This window comes from Lactuca virosa, chromosome 7, assembly GCF_052849685.1.
Source record: "Lactuca virosa cultivar CGN04683 chromosome 7, Lactuca_virosa_CGN04683_v6, whole genome shotgun sequence".
Taxonomy (NCBI): Eukaryota; Viridiplantae; Streptophyta; class Magnoliopsida; order Asterales; family Asteraceae; genus Lactuca; species Lactuca virosa.
The window spans coordinates 77,319,727-77,342,029 of record NC_136432.1 but is presented as its reverse complement, the minus strand read 5'-3'; the positions used below and the strand labels follow the sequence as shown (position 1 = coordinate 77,342,029).

The 22,303-nt window shown below is 31.1% G+C and overlaps 2 protein-coding genes and 1 non-coding gene across 4 annotated transcripts; all 3 read right to left on the bottom strand.

Moving 5' to 3' along the window:
- Positions 1 to 7,353: 7,353 nt before the first annotated feature.
- LOC145123363 (putative LRR receptor-like serine/threonine-protein kinase At4g29180) lies at positions 7,354 to 13,831 on the bottom strand. 2 transcript variants are annotated; one of them, XM_079058574.1, is made up of 12 exons: positions 13,487 to 13,826; positions 12,294 to 13,340; positions 12,025 to 12,163; positions 11,853 to 11,924; positions 11,692 to 11,763; positions 11,509 to 11,589; positions 11,221 to 11,363; positions 10,370 to 10,590; positions 10,162 to 10,288; positions 9,359 to 9,421; positions 8,985 to 9,174; positions 7,354 to 7,965 (listed from the first exon to the last, which is right to left on the bottom strand). In XM_079058574.1, exons 1-12 carry the CDS (start codon positions 13,560 to 13,562, stop codon positions 7,527 to 7,529), a joined length of 2,670 nt encoding a protein of 889 aa, XP_078914700.1. In that variant the 5' UTR covers positions 13,563 to 13,826; the 3' UTR covers positions 7,354 to 7,526. The 2 variants fall into 2 exon arrangements, with proteins under 2 accessions (XP_078914700.1, XP_078914701.1); XM_079058575.1 differs by lacking the exon at positions 7,354 to 7,965 and having other exon boundaries at positions 9,138 to 9,210; positions 13,487 to 13,831.
- A 514-nt stretch (positions 13,832 to 14,345) lies between these two features.
- TRNAE-UUC (transfer RNA glutamic acid (anticodon UUC)) lies at positions 14,346 to 14,417 on the bottom strand. Its single transcript has one exon. It is a non-coding gene; the product is annotated as a tRNA-Glu (tRNA).
- A 5,561-nt stretch (positions 14,418 to 19,978) lies between these two features.
- Positions 19,979 to 21,131, bottom strand: LOC145123688 (small ribosomal subunit protein eS30z/eS30y/eS30x). The gene is made up of 3 exons (XM_079058888.1): positions 21,017 to 21,131; positions 20,757 to 20,894; positions 19,979 to 20,156 (listed from the first exon to the last, which is right to left on the bottom strand). The coding sequence occupies exons 1-3, from the start codon at positions 21,018 to 21,020 to the stop codon at positions 20,110 to 20,112; spliced, it is 189 nt and encodes a 62-aa protein (XP_078915014.1). The 5' UTR covers positions 21,021 to 21,131; the 3' UTR covers positions 19,979 to 20,109.
- Between the last annotated feature and the right edge of the window lie 1,172 nt (positions 21,132 to 22,303).

Genomic DNA, 22,303 nt, shown 5'->3' with positions numbered 1-22,303 from the left:
CATCACATCGTGGATTAAATCATCCATTTCGTTACTTGGCAAGACGACTGGAGGAATAAAAGATTCACCATGATAGATCCAAATTTTGTACGACATACTGAAACCATTTATAAATATATGGCGTTCAACTACAGTCGGGTACTTGAAGTAACGATTATCACATTTTTCACACGCACATCTGATTTTACCATTACTATCAAGGTGTGACTTGGACTTCTCGATAAAAGCTTTGAGTCCTGCTTGAAACTCGGGATAGTTTCGATATGGATTAGTAGTCCAGTTTTTAACAATAGACATGATGTTGCTGAAACATAATTTTGGGTTTAGAGTTTAGTATATATAATTAGCATTGTTTTTTTTCCAATCCATATTTTTTTTTTTACAATTAAAAGAATAAAAAAAATAAAAAAATAAAAAAATAAAAAAAATTAAATTAAAATTTTTTATTTATGTGTTTTTTAATAAGGTTTAATTACAATTACTTGTAATTTATATAGGCAAAAGTTGTAAGTATTAAATAAAATGGTCAAAGATCTAACAAATAAATTTTTTCCACATGTTTGTTTTATTTATACTAGATGTACAAATATACCCATGATTATTGAAAAAAAAAATTGTTTGTTTCTTTTAATATGTTTAGCAATTAGTTTTTAATGAATAAAATATAAAATAAATAAAAATTAATAATTTGATATATCCATAAAAAAAACATTTCTTACTATTGTACCTTTTTATATTTTTTTTATTTATAACATTTTTTTCAATTATATCATTGTATTTTAAACAATTATATTATATTGTTGTGTTGTTCTTTTTTACCGTCGAAATTAAAAAATATATTTTTTTTTATTTATAACATTGTATAAATATGTTGCAAATAAAAAATTTAAAAACTAAAAAAGACATGAAAATATAAATATGAAACTATAGAAATATAACATTATAAGTTAATTTGAAGATTATAAGTTAACTATAGAACTTATTGGTTAATTTGGGGTTAGCTTGGGAAGAAACTAGAAACTCTCTAGTATTTGCATATAAGTTTTTAAACAATTTTATAACATTATTTTTGTGTTTTTTTTCCAATTATAACAATAATTTTTTTATTTTTTTTTTCAATTATAGCATCCTACTTATACCAAAACCACATACTTTTACATAATACATAAGAGCATGAAATTCACATACTTTCACATACATATACCACATATACACCAAATACAAATACATTCACATACACACAAAATAACATCCTACTTAAACCAAATACACATAATTTCACATATATAGATAATAACATCCTATTTATACCAAATACACAAATTTCACATTCATATACCACATTTACAACAAACATACATACATTCACATACACACACAATAACATCCTACTTATAACAAACACATATAATTTCACATATATATAGATAATAACATCATATATATACTTCTACCAAATACTCATATACCACATATACATCAAACACACATACATTAGCATATATATACACCAAATTCACATATATTCATACAAATATCAAATATACACACAATTTTCACATATGGAAATTTTACCATAATTTTCACATACAAATACCAAATTCACAAAAAATTGAAATAATGGAACCTGTAGTGGCGGAAATCAACGGATATGTAGCCGGAAAAATTGGTCTTCACCCGAAAATACTCTCACCCATAAACCCAAAGGCAACACCACCAAAAACACTGAAATTGAACAATTTTTTACAATTTAATCATCAAATGCAGCTAGAAATCGAAATTAACATACAAATACAAAGAGATACAAGAAATTCAATTTACCTTTCTTCAATAGATGGAGCTAGAAATCAGTCCCAAGAAGACCTAACCACCCTTGATCCCTAATCTCACACAATGTGGGGAGATATGTTGGAATCAACTAATTGAACACAAAATCGGGGGAACTTGGAAGAGGCGCAGCAGCAAACAGAATGAAAATAGGAAGAAATGAGCAATCTGCGTGCGTTTTTTTTTATTTGTGAGAGCCTTTAGCGGCGACAACTAGGGATTTACCGACGACACAAGTCAATAGCGGCGACAATCTGGAGGGAAGGGTACCGCGTCATTTTTTAGGTAACTATTAGTGGCGACTTTTTAGACTTTTAGCGGCGACACAAATGTCGCCGGTATTAGGTTTGTGCGGATAAGGGACCCCAGCCGTTGGATTAGATACTTGATCGAACGGTTGAGATCTAACAGAGGAGAAAATGCGGATTCGGGTGATAAGCCTTTAGCGGCAACAGTATTACCGGCGACATGGACTTTTTAGCGGCGACTCTAGCATTTGTCGCCGCTAAAAGTCCATGTCGCCAGTAATAGTGTCGCCGCTAAAGGTCGATATTCTTGTAGTGTATATCGTTCTCCTAATTATCAACGGAAGACTATAGTAAGTCCTTTATATGTCCTCCATCACATTTTTTTGGGATTAAACCAATAAACCACATTTAAAAGAGAAAGAGAGGGGAAGGGTTCTCAAATTTGAAAGGATGGGTTTACTTATCCATTTTGGAACGTGCATTTTTAGTAATTAACTTGATAAATAAAGATTTTCACAACAACATAACTTATAAATATATGAATAATTAGTGTTATATTACAAAATATATGTTAGATAGTATTACCGATCATACACTTACAATTGTTGTCAAGATACAGATACTCTTTAAGAACATTTGTAAGTATTAAGTAACAGGAAAATCAAGATTTAAACTCTTATAACGAATATTCAACAAACAAATTACAAATTAGTAAATGACTTTAAACCCAAAGTGAGAAAATTTCACAAATACAACATCTCTCACAATGATAACCTGATAACCTAATACAATAGAGAAAAATGGTTATCAAGATGATAGACCATTTTCAAATCAAAAAAGAACTCTCATGTGAAGGTATGCCCTCTAAATGATTTCAAATAACACAATCTGCTAGACTCTTTACATGCCTCCAAAATCTATATTTTACTTGTAAATCCTATAGATAATAAAAATTTTCTCATCAAAATATATTGCAACCGTAACATTATGTGTTATTTTGTGGATATAAAGTATATAAACGTTAAATTCATACACAACTAGAATTTCTAAAAAAAAAGCATGATAGACCCTCGAAGTTTAAGATTTCCAATTTGGGCGGTTCATGTTCAGTTTTAACTTCGAACCATCAATAACATTTTTCAAACAATCATTGGTACATGTCATATGTTGAGTTGCACCTAAATCAACAATCCAATTTATTTGAATCCTAGAAGAACATAGATTTATGTATGATATATTAACATAAACCTTTATATATGTCATATTTGCAATGTTCTTCAACCTTAGGTCTATCAATAAATAACCCTAATAAATTGGAGACCTGGTCAATAGTGAGTTGGATTTGAGTTTGAAATTCACTCAAAGAGGACATAATAACAGCAGAAGTACAATTATGAGAATGTAACGTCCAAAAATTACAAAGAGATTTATGTTCATAAAATAGTTAATCGATTAAAACCCTTGTTTCAAAAACCATTGAATAACATTTGATTGATTGACAAACATACAATATCATATTTGAGTTTACAAAACCACGGAAACGAATATACTTGATGCGTGTGTACAGTCCCGACGAGCCGTTCTCACAAACGACCTGCAAAATGTTTAATCCACAATTGTAAGCATAAAGCTTAGTGAGTCCCCCCAGTATGCCACATATTCCATCATATCTACAATGCATCCGTACAAAGTGTTCATCTCTAACGCCTACCTATCAAATCTCTTATCCACATAAACATACGTAGCAATCATATACGAAATAATGGGTCTGCTCCAACCCCAGGTGAATTTATGGGCCAAATCATAACCATATAGTCAGATCTTTCCATGGGCCAAATCATGGTATTTCCTTACTATTGCCAAGGGCCCTATCCTGGTCTTACATGCGAATGTCAGGGTCTAGGTCATTGTCTTTCATATAACTGTCAGGGGCTAGATCCTGGTCTTCCATACGATTGGCAGGGGTCAGATCCTAGTCTTCCATGCAACACATAAAGTTCATATGTAGTCAGGGATCAGATAAACAGTCAAACAAATGTCTCACCCGAGAGCGAACAATCAAACAAGAATATCGCAATAAGGCATTAGACCAAGAGTTCTCAGGCTATCCAACTTAGACTACACATAAACCAAGCTATCATTACCACACAATCATATAAGATAAGCACATAACATATACTAGCATATCCATACCCTTAGCAACTAGTCTTCCCTAATTACCTTGTTATGGACCACTTCTCAATTAAGTCCTTCGATGGTCAGCCATTATAATGCCCTTAATCACAAATTCACTTCCAAATCGCTATGGATCTAATGAATTCACTTTTAACTATTTGAGATCTATAATATAACCTAATTATATTGTTACTTTTGTTTCATATATTAAACTCTAAATGTTAATCATAATTATTGGTTTTATGAACTTTAGATGTTCATAACTTCTAAATCAAACATATAAATGAAGATGCCCAGGGCGGGTCTAGAATCATGATCTCATACTTAGATAGATCTAGGAAAAAATTGTTGCACTATTAGTCATGATATTTGGATTTGACCCTAAAGCACAAACCTAAACTCGAAGTTGAAGATAAAATAAGAGGATATTTTACCTTGTAATGCTTTTATGATGCTAGAGTTATAAGAGATTTGTCACAAAAATGATAAAACATTAATGATCACAGTTGAGCTTTGCCTTATTTATTAAAGTCCATATATAGAGGCCGAAGATGCTCAATATTTGGGTATAATCCATTTTTTTAGTCGTTGGAGCCTTCAGTTCAACCAAAAATATAGGTGTGGGACTTGGAACATTCTGAAGAATTTTATGTTAGTTCTACTAGACTTTATATAGACGAGGTGGCTTTGGAAGCTAGAAACTATCCTACAAGATGGAATAGATTTGTCACGCAAACGATTAATACTTTACCCTGGATGATTGTATTGAAAGATATTAACCAAATTGAACTTGGTTCGTAGGAGTGTCAAGCTTGATTCGGTTTTGTGCCATGTTTGTTGGAACCAATTGGAGAGTGTAGAACATTTGTTTCTTGAGTGTGAGGTGGTTGCAGAGTCTTGGATGCAGATGGCTTGTTGATGGGATATTTTATTTCCCAATATGGTCTCGGTTAGAGACTTGTTGATGGGATATTTTATTTCCCAATATCGTAACGCTTTGATATTCAATTTTCATTAGTACCAAAAGAACTCCATTTTTTATATTATACACTCGTAATCTTTTAACTGATTTGTGCATAAGAATTGATAAATTGAAGTCAACTGAAAGTCTTTTCTCTGTATTTTTGTTTTTTTTCAGCTTTTTGGTAGTTTATAAAATTCATGAGTTCAAAAAGAAAAAAAGCCACATTTATAGCAAATATTTGTATTTTGTGTTGTATAATGTATATTGTTGGTTTCTAAAAAAAACGGTTAAGAACAGTACTATATGGAACAAATGACAAAAAATTACTGTCAAATAATATATATGCATTTATTCACCAAAAGGTAGGTGGTGCACCAGAGTATCGGATTTTGATATAAATACGTTGTTCAGCCAAAGGTTTGTTAGAAGCATCTGAATCATTTTATTAAAATATTTGATTTATTATCATATTAAAACTAATATAGTCTTTTTAATAAGTTACGCCAATTATTTATCAACTTAAAAAATAAATAGACTTATTATTATTAAATAATCTATTCAACACAATCCATTTCTATTAACATTAAACAAAATAATGATTGTAAATTTGTAATCGTGTACCTTCGTTACCCGACGCGACTCATACATTGCTTTTAGAAGGACCTTTAAAAGGGAAAAAGATATCTCAGGAGAAAATATATTGAGATAAATACGTGGGCATGTGGGGCCAAAGATTGATGACTAAAGAGCAAAGTTTGTTTACTCATTTAGACGACCAGTCAAAGTGGTCCACTATTTACTAAAGATTTTCAAAGATCCTCAAATGGAAACCCATGATCATGTGTTGCTCTCTCTAAGGTTACTCGGTTCAGATTATTTGGGTGTGAGGTGGTTATTCAAATTGTTTACAAACCAAATATAGATGCGATTTTACGGATTCATAATGTACTGTTTAAATATTCAACTAATAAATCAAAGGGTTTGTTCTCCTGCAAATAGTTGAGGATTCAACAGGATATGTGTAGATTTAGTAGTAGAATTAATGGGTGTGTGAATAGCTGTTCTAAATAAATATATTAAACTAATTAAAGATTAAGTATTTAATGCTCGTTATTTAATATATCTAATTATATTATAATATGTTTTTAAGAATAATAATGCTTATTTTGACCAAAGGGCTTCTAGTCCAGCGGTATCCGGTGTTGTCCTCCCTCCTTGAGGTTGATGGTTCAACTCTCATACTATACATAGGTGGAATAATTTAGAAGCAGTTTAGTATATTTGTCGTTTCAAAAAATAAATACTACAATATAAAAAATAATGCTTAATGGTTCACGTCTCGCACTATACATAGGTGGAATAATTTAGTATATTTGTCGTTTTAAAAAATAAATACTAAAATATAAAAAATAATGCTTATTTTGGTTTCAGGTGGTTCCTAACCTAAAAAGCTTCGAATCGACTACCAAAACGCAAAACTCAATAACATGTTTAATAAGAAAAAAAAAAACCAAATTTAAGTGCAATAAATATGTGACCATTTTTTAACGAAATTAACTATAAGGCCTTGCAGTGTAAGGTTTTCATCAAAGCGTAGGATCACCAATGTCACAAAACTCCCATACTCCCATAGGGACCAACTAGATATGGTATTTTTTTGTAAATGCTATAGACCATTTGTGTAATTTTATCTAAAAATTATACTATTAGTTTAATATATCACTTTTGTAATCATATTATAGAAAGTTTAAAGAAAATAGATCAAAGAAAATTGAGGGATCAACTCTAACCATTCTTGACTCGGATCAAATTTTAAAGAAAGTCAAAAATGACCACTAAATGTGGTACCCTTTAACAAAATAATAAAATTTTGTACAAAATGATGGGGTTTTATTCCGATTATGAAATTGCTTATTGAATGGCATCTATGATCTACCACAATTAAAAAAATCTTTAAATAGATTTTTGAAAAATAAATCATATATTGCAATTTGGCCACCCCTAATTTTCACATAGAATTTTACAAACATGCGTACAGTTATATTCTTTAAAAACACTTATATATAATTTACCTAATTTAATCACATTCTCATTTATTTATTTTTTTAAACCCATAAAGATCTTTAATTTATGATCATTAGTTATCACAATACAAAGAGTAAGAAGACAAATGAGCAACAAGTTACGCCGTTAAACATTTTTGTATGAAAAAATAAGTTCTTTTTAAAACTACATCTATAGATCTAAGGGATAGATGTTGTCTTTATTCACACAAAACACAATCAAATTGCAAGTTGTTTATACTATTTTCATTATCTCCCCGAGGGTCCAGTCATGACCTCAAAATCCATTGAATAAACCTCAGGCGAATAGTCGATTCTCAACCCACCTATCTTCATGTTCCCACGAGTTGACCCGTTTCTCGGCCCACATGTCAACTCCATATCCAAACACTCTTTTAATCCAATCAAAACCTCACTCATAGTCACCCTCTTGCTACTTACATTTCTTGTGCACACAACTGCAACTTCAATAGCTTTCCACACAGAATCGAAGTTAAAGTCGCCTTCCATTTGTTCATCTATGATGCTTGTGATCTCGCCCTTTTGAAGATACGGGCCAACATATTGCAAAATGTGGATATGATCCATGGTTTTTATGATCGCGGGTCGACCCGTTATCAATTCAAATAGAACGATTCCAAAACTGTATACATCGCTTTTTTCGTTTAAGTTGTGGGATTTTCTGTACCTAAATGGATATATAAAATTTATTACTTGTTCATTATAATTAAATTAAGAGTAAATTACATTTTTGTCCTTAAGTACAACTGATTTTCTCAATTTTACTCCCAAAAAGTTCCCCTTTGCAAACTTTTGGACCTTATATGAGGTTTTTGTAACGTTTTTGTCCTTGTTCCAAGTAAAATTGCTATATTTTTTGGACCAAAAGTGAAAAAATCAATTATATTCAAGGACCAAAGATAGTCATCTTTCTAGGAATGGGTACAAAAAACATTATAAGAATCTCAAATAAGGATCAAAATTGCAAGAGGATTTTTTTGAGACCAAAATTGAAAAAAAAAATAATAACAATATTCACGAACCAAAAATGTGAATTAATCTTCGATTAAACTACACAATGGCTACCAAAATATTCTATTTTTTCTATTTAGGTCACTGAAATTTTAATGATACGTTACCATGTTGATGCGGAGATGACATAGCATCCATTTCGACACAATGCAACATGGATGCCCATCAACATGGTAACCCATCAATCCATTATCATTTTAGAATGCTTTGAAACAGATGTTTATATATTTTAATTGAGTAAATTAAATTTTTGGTCCTTGCGTGTAGTTGATTTTCACAAATTTTGGGTCCCAAATAGTTTTTTGTTGCAACTTTGGTCCTTATTTAAGGTTTTTGTGTCATTAGTCTCTGTTCAAAATAAAACCACTATTTATGGTTTTTGAGTATAACTAATTTTTGCAATTTTAGTCACAAAAATATAGTCATTTTTTTTGGAAGAGGGACTAAAAATGTTGACAAATTAAAAACCTCAGACAATGACCAAAATTGCAAAAAATTAACTATTCTCGAGGACCAAAAATGTAATTTACTCTAAAAAACTTATAATCGGTTCCCCCCCCCCCCCCCCTATATTAAGTGTTGTTTGGATAAATGATTTCTAAGGTCATGTTAGGGAAAGGGAAGGGAAAAAATAAGTAAGTGTAAAATTAAAATATTGAAGATGGAAAGACATACTCTGGATCAAGATATCCAGTTGTTCCAGTAACATTTGTGAAGATGAAAGTAGTTTGATCATTTGGAAGACCCAATGAAAGACCAAAATCTGCTATTTTTGCATCCAAATTTGCACTAAGAAGAATGTTGGCTGATTTCACATCTCTATGAATTATAGCTGGCCTACAACCATGGTGTAGATATTCCAATCCTGCATTCATTTATAGCATCCTACTTTCATTTATCCCTAGTATTATCCAAAATACAAAACAATTTACACTGCTATAAATGGGTTAAAAAAAATTTAAGAAATTTTTTTAATGCTTTATACAAGTTGCAATTATGTAAAGAAGAAAGATTTAGACAATTTAGAATAAAGTTTAATGAATATGCACCTTGTGCTGCATCTATTGCTATTTTGAGTCTCATTTCCCAACTCAATGGATGATTACTTCTATCTACAATAAAATCCAATAAAATTTAAGAGTTGATCTCATAAAAAACCTTATATACTGTGTTTTTTTCACGATGAAACCTCAATTTTATTTTATGTTTCTGAAAAAGGTCTTGCATTCTTTTTAATTTTTTTCAATCTGACCATTTTACCAGTAAAACTTGTAAAATGTGAGGGTTTTTGAAGAAAAAATTAAAAAAGTTCAGGGTTTTTCTGAAAATAACTAAAATGTTGAGGGTTTTTTTGGGAAAAACAATAAAAAGGTAAGTGTTTTTTCGGAAAAACAATAAAAAGGCAAGTGTTTTTTCGGAAATGATTAATCTCATAAAAGACCTTATATTTTGTGTTTTTTTCCGGATTAAACTTCAATTTTATTTTTTTTATTGAAAAATACCTTGTATTTTTTTGTTTTCTCCGATCTGGCTCTTTTAGTAATTTTTTTTCGAAAAAGTTTGTAAAATGTGAGGGTTTTTTTTTCGGGAAAAACTAAAAAAGTTGAGGATTTATTCGGAAACCGTTAGAAGGTTGAAGGTTTTTTTTTTCAGGGAAAAAAAAAGACAAAGTTGACGGTTATTTTGGAAAAAATGAAAAAATACAATGCTAGGTTTTTTCAGAAAAAAATAAAGTTTAGGTTTAATCTAAAAAAAAAAAAAAAAAACACTATATAAGGTCTTTTATGAAATTAACTCTAAAATTAAAACGCCATTAAATATTTAAATATCAAGATTCAGTGCTATAAAATACCTAAAATATAATTTTTGAGGTTTCCATTAGCCATGTACTCATAAACAAGCGCCATTTTCTTATCATCATGAGAATATCCCACAAACGATGCCAAATTCCTATGATGAACTCTCATTAACAGCTCAGCCTGCATTTTATGCCATGAATATCAACAAATGGGGTGGGGGCAATATGGTAATTTTCCGGACTGATTGTTGAATTAGGATACCTCGTTTTGGAATTCTTTGTATCCTTGAGATGATGATGCAGAGAGTAACTTCACTGCAACTTGGTTGCCATTTTTTAATTGGCCAAGGTAAACAGTTCCAAATCCGCCTTTTCCAATTGGTGTTTGAAAGTTATTAGTCATGTTTGCCACCTCAGCATACGTAAATTGCTTGTTGTTGGACTCTAAAGCTCTTCCTTCTTCGTTTGTGTTTGCTTTGTTCCCTATATCCAAACACAAGATTCAATACATTTGTAATGGTTGTAATGGGCAAAAAGGTAATTTCCACTAAGAAACTTTCCAAGAGAAAGGGTAAACTACAATAACTAGTGTCATAATTTCACTTTACTTCTTATTTCACATGACGAAAAAATTGTTACTAAAATGATCAAGCTTATGAAATCGTTGGGAAAAAATCAACTTTCAAAAAATGTTATAAAAACTATCCAACTTTTGAAATTGTTATAAAAATCATTTCACAAAACTGCTTTATTAGTGGTCTCCATTAGATTTTTTTATTTTTTTACATTCACAATTTTTTTTCCTTTAAAAAATGACCTAATTTTTTACGTGAAATGGCATCAATAATTTTCGTGAAATATGATGCATTTTCATGAGAACAAATAAAAATTTGCAACATATAATGTGGGGGCCACTGAAAAAGCAATTTCACAAAATAGATGGTCATTTTATGATTTTATGATATGACATTCTAAACTCTTTTTAAAAATCAAATTATCAAATTAAAAATGAAGTGAAAGTAAATTGCTATTTATCTCAGTTTTCCCAAAAGGAAGTATTGCAATTTTCATGAAATAGAGGGTGATTAGGAGAGAGAGATGAGAAAACATTACGAGTTTTTTGTTTACTTCTAATTCTCCATGCGATGATCAATGCAAGTAAGAGGACCAAAAATGATAATATTGATGCAACTATTGGAACTATAATATTTCTCTTCTTATTTTCGCATGAATCACAAATGTTTCGGTTGTCCACACTGCAATAAATTTAAGATTATTTAATTGACAATTTGACATAGCAACTTTAATATAAAAAATATCAACTATATTAAAAAAAATCATTTGGTTTTATCAAAATTAAAACAAGATAGTTTTGTGCAAAATGACAAAAAAAGACCGAACCTTAATGTGAGTAATCCATTCCTTGATCTCTCCAAGAGAGACTCAGGAATATAGCCAGATAATTGATTTCCCCTCAAATCCCTGAAAATAATAGGAAACAATAAGTTATTGTAATTGAATAAATTGCGTAAAATAGCAACATAGTATTTTTATTTTTTTTACTTATATAGGAAATGTACTTACATGAACTTTAAAAATGAAAGGTCTTCAAGAAACTCGGGTATTTGACCAGTCAAACTATTATTCGATAGATCCCTGATAAAACACAACATGCAAATTTCACTAAAAGAAATACTTGGAAATAATAAATATAACAAAAAAAATCAATGAATTATGATACTTACAATGTTTCAAGTGATGAAAGATTCGCTATGGAAGGAGCTATTTGCCCCGTTAAATCACTTGTGGAAAGATTTCTGAGGTCGGTTTAATAAAAAGTGGTAAATGGTTGAAACAAATAAAAGACTATAAACATTTTATTTAAAAAAGAAAAAGAAAAAACAGAAAATGGTTTACATGGATATGATTCGAGGAGAATTTGAATTAGTGTAGTTGCATCTAACACCTTCCCAAGAGTAATTCTTTGGGCCACAAGGATCTCCCACCCAATTTTTGTTCACTTTATATGTTGTTTTAATACTTTCTATTGCATTAACTATACATATAAACAATATCAAAAAAAAAAAAAAAAAAAAAAAGTTAATCGAATATGATGTTATAGTAACAATTAACAAACAAACGGACAGCCTTTTCTTATTTATCAAATAAAAGGAGGAAAAACACACCATCTTTACTAAATGTGGCCAATTCTTTAAACTCTTGAACCCTAAAAATCTCGATAGCATTAAGAATGGGTGGAAGATTTTCCCCAACACTTCTTCGAATAGAAATCTTGTGCTCATTTCCCACTAAAGGTTTCAAATTATAAAATGTAGAAGCATAATAAGCACGAGGCTTCACATTTCCAAAAAGTGGCATTTCATTCCAAGAAACATTAAATTCTCTTGTTTGATTCCTCCCCGCCACATCAGCAAAGTACATATAAACATAAAACTTTGCTCCATTATCAATGTCAGTGTCAGTGTCAGACACGTTCCAGCTAAACTCCAAAGACTCGGATCCATTTTTGGGTGTGGCAGCCGTTTGCATGACTTCACTAGGGGCACGATAGTAATTTCCACTTATATCTATCTCTATAGAAGTACTCAAAGAATCCCACAATGGTGAAACATAAGGAGACCAAATTCGATCGTATACATCATCTACATATCGACCTGTTCCATTTAAATACCCAATATCCAATCTTTGAAACAAAACCAAAGAACCAGAAATCCCGGGGTCAATTTCGTAAATTGACCGGTCAACGGGTCTCAACTCCAATCCGGATATGAAAGGAGTACCTTTTCCTATATTCACAAGACAAACACTAAAAGTGTTTTCCAAAGCAACACTAATGATTTCTGTAGTGACAACATGTGAATTGTTTTTGAATTTAACAGATAACCAAAGATTCACATCAAGAAAAAGATCGAATTCTGGTGGTTTGTTTTCTCCATCCCAATTTCCATACATGAAAGTGGCACGAATTAAATTTAAACTCCTTTTTCCTCCATTTGGTCTTAATGTGTAACAGTTTTTGTCCCCTTGAGGAAAGGTTCTAAGATCAGAAAGAGGTTGTGGAAGCATTGGGTTGTTTGGATACGCGTATTGTAAAGATATGTTCTTGTTGACTCCTGTGGATATAAATGATCCATCTGACGTGTAACTTATACCCGTATCAAGATCCACATAGTTGAAATTTTCGGGTGATCCACAATCAATGCTTATATAACCTATATAACAAGAATCCAAATATTGGTTTTAACTTTTAAACAATTTGGCATATAGTCTATGGAATTGTTATCTAAGTCTCATTTAATATAAAATACGAGGTTATAACAGAATAAAGACAAAAGATAACTAAGTTCATGGGGCTAACCTGTTTGAACCTGTGCATGAACAAGAACAAAACCTTCAGTAATACAGAAAATGAAGAAATGAAGAAAGAAGATCATTATAATTCAGAAACCACTAACCACCCTCTAGTATTTTTGTAAGAGAGATTAATGACTCTGAGTTTGCTAATTTACTACAGAAACTCGAAGAACATATGTATTGGGTCCCTGTTTAGTGTTTACCAAGAATAGTCGTGCAAAGTGGGTATTCTATAATTAGAAAGAAGTCAAAAAGTGGAACTTGTAAATTCCTGATAATTGAAACATGTAAAAGATGTTAAATATAGTTTTGTTTATGCATATACAAGGTGGGAGTAGTTTGAGATTTGAAGTCAAAGAACTTTATAGTAGGCATATCATCAAAACAGTTGGCCTGTGTTATTAACTTATTATTGAAGCCCGTGTATACACATTGTGGCAATCACGACCCTTTAAGTGCGGGTTATGGAAATTACAGTCATCATGCATATAATTAATTCTGTGTGTTTTTTATATTCACCATTAGCAACTTCAGCTTCTCCAATCATTCATATGAATCTAGTGTGTTGTATATGAACAAAATGACGAAAATTCAACTGATAAGATCGTTCTTCCGAAAAGAAAATTCAAACATATGCATCTAGAAGTTGAAACCGACCAAATATTATGAGATTTCCAATATATAATCATGGAAAAGTCGTAAAATCATTATCCGATAAGAGAAAAGTCAACCGAACCATCAATTTCATTAGATTCCACAGGAATATATCAACGGTTTTACATAGATGAAATGTAAAGATTCCCAATGAGAATCTCTAGAAATATGGGAAATTTAAAAAAAAAAAAAAAAAAAAAAAAAAAAAGTTCCATTGCCGGGAATCGAACCCGGGTCTCCTGGGTGAAAGCCACATATCCTAACCGCTGGACGACAATGGAATTGTTGTTTATTGTTTCGCATCATAACTATGTTATATGTATTCTTAAATATAGGTGAGTATATATTCTTCAACAGTAACTTGAAGAAAAAAATTTATTATATATGAACTTCTTTAGTAAAAACTATTTTTTCTATAGGGATTTAAGTTACGAAATTAATCTTTTTCTTCATGGTATCGTGGAAGAGTTTTAGGTCTCTGATCATGGAGAATAAAAGTTTGAGTAGATATAGTTGGAATCTTTTTACGATAGAACAAAAATATTAAACAATTCAGATCTTTATAGTTAACCAAATCATATAAGATTAACTTCAATGGGATGAAAAATTTTGATAGTACATACGATGTGGTTGTTTTAAGAAAAATAGTTTTATATATGTTGTTAATTGTGTGTTTGAGATTACTTATTTGAAGTGTTTATTGACTTATTGCGGTTTGGCAACGATAATAAGGAGTTTTAAATGTTTTGATAGGAATATTTCATAAGCATTTATTGACATAAATAATGAGTTTTTGATAAGTTGATTCATTCTCACGTATTGACTTATTTGAGCAGTTTTTGATAAGTTATTGTTGGGGTCGAAGGCATTAGTGGACACATTATTGGCATTTTAAAGCCGACTTCCATAGTGCATGAGCTCGTGTATACTATGGTATGTACTAGACCTGAATTGGATCATGCAGTTAGTACGGTAAGCAGGTTTTTGAGTGATCTAGGAAAAACTCACCGAGGAGAAGCAGTCAAGTATAATGTAATACTTGAAGGGAACTACTCAACTACTAACATTTGTCTTGTTTATGGTGCTAATACACTAAATAATGTCTTGGTTGGTTGTGCAAACTTGGACCATGGTGGTAATACATACATGTTATAAGTTGGAAGTCAACATTACATTCTACTATTGCCTTGTCTATAATTGAAGCAGAGTACATGTCAATGAATGAAGAAATATAAGTCCATATGGTTACACGATCTCGTTCAGATTCTTAGGTTGAATATGGAGAAGCCTATCTTTTTTGTGACAATAAGAATGTTTTGTGTTTCACAAAGAATCTGGTTTATCATGAGAAGAAAAAGCATATTGATATAGGGTTGAATTTTGTCAGAGATGTTATGGAGGAAGAGAAGTTCAAGCATTGCTTGGACTTAGTGTATGTTCACATGAGTTAAGTCCCTTTGGGGCAAACTAACAGGAAGGAGATGACTCTTGGGAATCATTAATGGTTGAATACAATTCAAATCAAGGTGGAGATTGTTAATGCGTGACTAGGAATTTTGGTGACCTGAATGGATAACCCAACTTAAAGGAAGTGAAGAAAGCCAACATTGTATTACAATAGTATATGTGTTTAGAGTAGGCTTATGGCCGATAGGACCTAATCCATACACGATGAAGAAACCCACCAAAAAGGACACCACAAATATGTTTTCTTTCATCTTCTATCCATACCCTTGTTGTGAACAGTGGATCTTCTACTCTGTATAAATTTGACCTAGTTATGGTTGACGATCTCAAAGAACCGTTATTGGTCGTTGTATAATGGAAAACGTAAAACCCATATTACAATGAATATATTTTTGTTAGAGTATTATTTGTGCTGTGTATTTGTATTATAATTCATCGTCCGCCCCATGTGTTGGCCCTTTTCTGATTTATCATGTATCTTGTATATATATTGAGAGTATTCAATGATATGGATTTTATGGGAAAATATAGATGAGAAAATTATGCATAACACAAACATCAATTGTTACAATCAATTCAAATTCTATTCCTTTGATTATATCACATACTATTATGAACACCCTTTAAGGATGGATGGAATGCTTTAGGAACCGATGGCTTGATTTGGGAAAAACGTTATTTCTTTCTATGGACAATAATATTTGTAATGTACCAATGATCAATCCATATCCAGCTATGTAGAAGTACTGACTGGATGAGAAATATATTACTTTCATACTTTGGGTCTCAAGGATGGTTTATGGGATAATGACTTAAAAAGGTAATATATTTTTCGATTTGTACACATTTGGTCACTGAGTTTTTTTTTCGTCCACATTTACCCCTTCAACTTGTTAAACTGTATACATTCAGTCCTTATGACCGGCTACTCCAGGTTACCCGGTAAAAATGACTTAATAGGGTAATATATTTCTCACTTTGTACACATTTAGTCCTTAATATTTTTGTACACATTTAGTCCTTTTTTTTGCAAAATAAGTCATTTTTTTTTACTCATTCAGTACTTATGAATGATTTTTTAGTTTTTTCTCACGAAATCTTACGCGGGACATTCATTAATGAGGTGTATGGGGCTTTTGATACTTATATCCCTTGGCTGCTTAGGTCATATGTTCTGAACGTCATAACTTCTTCATATGATCTCAGATTTTAACGATCTTTATATCCATGCGTTCGTATTTTAGTCTACTACAATTTTCATTTAGATTACTCCCATTAAAAAATAATATATTTTTACTTACGATTTTTATATCCATACACGGTGGCGGATTTAGTATGGTCCCGGTGTTGCACCGACAACACTTGTTTTTTCTGTTCGCAGTGGAAAAATTTTCGCTTTTTTTTCGTTTATACCTATTTTCCATGTATCGGAAACACCTATTTCATCTCGGCAACACCTACTATGTATTACTGCGTCTTCTCCTGTCCATACGTTTTTTATGAATGCATGTATGTATGTTTTTTTTATAAAATCGTTAGTAAAAATATATTACATTTTAACGGGAGTAATCTTAATGAAAGTTGTAGTAGACGCAAAAAATGAACACGTGAATAAAGATCCTTAAAATCTGATATCGTATGAAGAAGTTACGATGTTCAAAATACAAAACATAAGTCAAACCACAAGACTTTAAGCAGTCGAGATCGCATTGGACATAAGCATCAACAACCCCAAGCACCTCATCAGTGATTGTCTCACGTAAGATGTCGTGAAAAAAACCTAAAGAAATCATTCATAAGTACTGAATGAGTACAAAAAAAAGACTTATTTTGAAACAAAAAAAAATGTTAAGGACTAAATATGTACAAAAATATTAAGGACTAAATGTGTACAAAATGAAAAATATATTACCCTATCAAGTCATTTTTCTCAGCTAACCTGGAGTAACAGGTCGCAAGGACTGAATGTGTACAGTTTAACAAGTTTAAGGGGTAATTGTGGACGAAAAAAAAACGCAGTGACCAAATATGTACAAATCGAATAATATGTTACCCTTTTAAGTCATTATCCCATGGTTTATTGATAGATTGAAAAAAAAAATTATGTTATGCTGACTTTAAAATGTAAGATTTCCCTCCACCTTAAACTATAACTTCAAATAATCATTAGAACTATCATTTATAAAGAAAACAAAAACGAGAACAAAGAAATGAAAGAATATTCTGACAAAGTGGCGAACCAATCATATATGCATGTGCTTTACACAGCTCAATCCTACCTACACGACCGCTTCCAGGACGTGCAGTCATTCTCCACCCTACACGTGGCACTCAACAACGGCCAGCATAAATTTATGCCCTATTAAACTTTTTTAATCATAATTTATAGCAAAAATCCAGAGTGGCCGTTAACTTTGAAGCAAAAAATAAATTACAAATATTGTTTATAATTTAATATCAAATCATGTATCTTTGTTCTCCTCATTATTCCATCTCTATATATACCTCATAAGACATTAGACACACAATCAAGGCATTCATTTCAATAAAATTTAGAGTGTTGTTTACAAAGTTTTTTTTTTTTTTTTAGAAAACAAAACAGTTTTTTTTTTCTGAAATTATTAATTTGGAAATGGATTCTGTGAGAAAATATATTTTGATGGTTATTTTGGCTTTGATTTTGTCTTTGTTTGTTCCCTCTATGAATGCTCAATCTCCTGCTCCTGCTCCCTCAAGTGATGGTATGTTTTTATGTCTTTCTTTCTTGCACTTGTGAAATTATACTTTGGGAAAAAAATTTAGAAAATCCCAACTTCTACAATAGAATGTCCATTTGGGGGCATTTTTGTAATTTAATTTTAGATACTTATTTTGGATAACTAATGGTTTAATGTGTATTTGTTATAGGGGCAACAATTGATCAAGGGGTGGCTTATGTGCTCATGATGGTTGCTTTGGCCTTGACTTACATCATGCATTAGCTCTTCTATATTTTTTTAATTTTCAACAATTTCTTGGGTTATTTTGACTTTTTATAGTCAAACTTCATTCTTTGTAATGTAAAGATTCAAAATTTTTACTTCTCTTAGTTTCATTTAATTCTTTGGATTTATTCTAAAATGTAACTTGTACTTGTGACGATTTTTAAAACCATCAATATTTGGTTCTCTATTACAAATAATATCGTTTTTGTATGAATATTTATAATCGGAAAAACAATAATCCAATTGATTAGTTTCTTTGTCCCACGTTACAATATCTCCAATGAGGTTTATTTACAATCTTCCAAATATCAACGCATGTCACTTTCACACCCTAGGTAAATCGAGATAAATAAAAGGATAATGATTTCAGAGGGTAACGAACTTTCAACTTTGTTCAAATTTAATCACTGAATTTTTTTCGTGTTTGATTTACTCCTGAATTATTTGAAATTATTCACATTTTACCCTAAGGGTAAAATAAAATAATTTAAGGGTAAATCAAACAAAAAAAAATATAATGACTAAATGTGAATAAAATTGAAAGTTTGTTATCCTTTCAAGTCATTATCCTATAAATGGTTCTAAATGTTATTAAGAATGACACAAACTGAATATGAAGGTCACAAAAGTAAGGATGTTGTAGTAATCGTATAATATACTTTTATTGTGTAAAGTAATAGAAACAACAGTTAAGAATACAATAGAAGCGATTTTAATCACATAGAAATTGAAGAAAAAAGATTGTTGTGGTTTCAGACATATACTTATGATATAGGCAACGGTTTTCACTCCAAATGGTGGAGAGAGTCGTAGATCGTGCGAGGACGAGAGAATATTATATAAAGAAGCGTGCAGGCCGACCTAGACGGTGTGCATCATGGATAATGACTAAAATCAAAGTTATTAATCTAAATAATTGCTACCAATAAGCAAAATAAACTAAATGATGATTAGAAAAATAGATAATGACTTACTAACAAACCTTCAAACTAGTTCTTATTTAATTACTGAATTTTTTTCCATGCTTGATTTACCCAAGAATTATTTAAAATATGCACATGTTACCATTATGACCAGTTGGGTAAAATGTAAATAATTTCTAATAATTCAGGAGTAAATCAAGCCCAAAAAAAAAATTTCAAAGACCAATTAACATTTAATAAAACACTCCAGAGAAATTTAAATCCAAAACCAACTTCACCGCTCAAAAACAACTCTTTCTTGACAACTTGGCAAAGACTTAAAAAAATTCAATAATTTATATTGATCTTTTGCATAATACAAATATAGGAATCAACAAAACCAAATGGCCTATAGCAAAATCAAGCATCAAACAACAAGTAGCAAAATACAACATTTCGCTTGCATCAAACATGTAGATTTCAATAAAATTGCCATAAACTCGTGCTTAAATTGAATTTAAAAAAACATTTCAAAACTCAAAAGTATAATGACATCATACTTGTTTTGTCAACACAAAAGCAACTAATAAGCTACAAGACTATGCTATTAATCAACACGCTTACTTCTCTGATGAGTTTGGCCCCCTCTTCTTTCCAAAACCAACAACTGAAAAAAAAAACAAATTACAATTGTTAGGCATATGAAAACCCAATGATATTTCTCACAATTTTCATAACAAAGTAAGAAAAAAGACTAAATTTGGTAGAATTTTTACTGAACTGGCAATGATACAAACGAAAACTGGTAAATGAGCTTAATGATTGACAAGATAAAAACTAAAAATTGTATAACTTAATGAGGATTGACAAAGATAAAATCCATCATCCCCGAGCATACTTAATAACATAGATTAGTTTTTCATTTTGTGGACGCTTACAAGAATTATCATTAACTTACAAGAAGTTCTTAAAAGTTGCAAAAACTATCATCTTGTTTTGAAAACAAAAAAAGCAAGAAATGAGCATTAGGTTTCAAAACCAATTTTCAATCCTCAAATAATCAGTTGCTATGTACCCAAAAAGCAATGAATTAGGGTATTAATCACCTTGGTTATCTGAATGTGAGTAAAATTTCTAACTTTATGCAAAATTAATCACTTTCGAAACCCAGATTCTACTTAACTCTTCTTTAGATTAACAATAAAAAAGTAGCTATATTGCGACACTGAGGACGATGGTATTCAAAGGATGTTAAAAGAAAAGTTACCGGCGGTGACAAAACGGCGGTTGTATTGGATGCGCTTATGAGCACGTCCACGGGGCTGCTTCTTCTTGTCTTGCTTGGCCACCTTCGGCGTTTGGCCTCGAACTTTTCCGGCACGAGCCAACGATCCGTGAACCTTTCCTGTGAACAAAAATCGAAGCAAATAACACGTTGATTACTCGACTCGTGATAATATTTCAGTTATTAAGCATCAGAAACACATTACACTTACTAAATATCAAGAAATTTGTAAGTAAGCTTACCCATTTTCGGATGTTGAGATCGGCTGTCTTCTGCCCTCCGCTTCGGCTAGCACTGACGCAATGGATCAAGAGAGACTGTAGAATTTAGGGTTAGGGAAATTGGGCGAAAATGTTTATATAGTTGGGGGAAGGTATTTGGGCTTATGTGTTGTTCTTTTTCTTCATATTCTATGCTCTTTCATCTTGGGCTTGTCCAAAGATTTACATGAGCCGGATTAAATTGGTTTAGTATTTTTTGATATCCAAATAGGATAAAACAAACCGGATTTTATCTTCTATCTATCTATACTTATAAAGCTTGCATTTTCTCTTGATTCTCATGCATTTGAAACCCCCACAACAATTTGCTAACATCTCATGCATTTGAAACCCCACACCTTTTCACCTTCTAAATAATTAATCACACATAATCAATGATAATTCATATGAGATAATGATAATCACATTAAAAATTTAAGCCACTCCATGAAGCTTATATTTCAAAGACTAAATATATTCCATTTTCGAGAGATAAATCCAACAGTTTGAATATTCATTAGTTGCATTACGTTAAACAAGTATTAAAATGTGTGTGTCATTATATTACAATATACTATTATTAATTAAGTGTGGAGTATTAATTTAGAAATATAATTTTAAATATTACCTTTAATAAGACTACATACATCTATATTAACGGAATGGTGGGATGTCAAGTCCACCAAGCAAATTACACCCTTTGTTTGCAAATAAAACGTAATATAATGGTAAAAGGGGTATCGATCCTCGGGGAAATGGTTGTATTCAATCACCAATGCAATCCAATAGAACTAGTGAAAATAAACTAATTAACTACAATTAAACTAAAAAAGGGGGGGTGTTATGATTGCTTGAAAACTAAAAGACTTGAATAACTAAAAACTTGCAATTAAGCAAGATAGTGAGATGCTCAAATGTTGGGAACAATTGGTTAACCAAGGCAATTCAACACAATGAACATTTGTGTGCTTATCATTAGGATCCAACATGAAGCTTATCATTCATCCCAAATTGGTTATAGCAATCATGAAGCATGATATGCCAAGATTCCTCTTAGATAGTATGGAGGTTGGGGAAGCCCACAACACACATTCTTAATCAAGATCAAGGGTTTAATTGAAGCAATTGGACCCAATAAGTTAATTAGCCTTAAGAAAGAAGGAATCTCCAATTCCTAGAGGATGTCAATGCTTACACATCCATAAAGGAGCTATGATTCATAGACTAGAGATGATTTTTACCATCATAAAGTCCTTGTTCTAAGTTAAT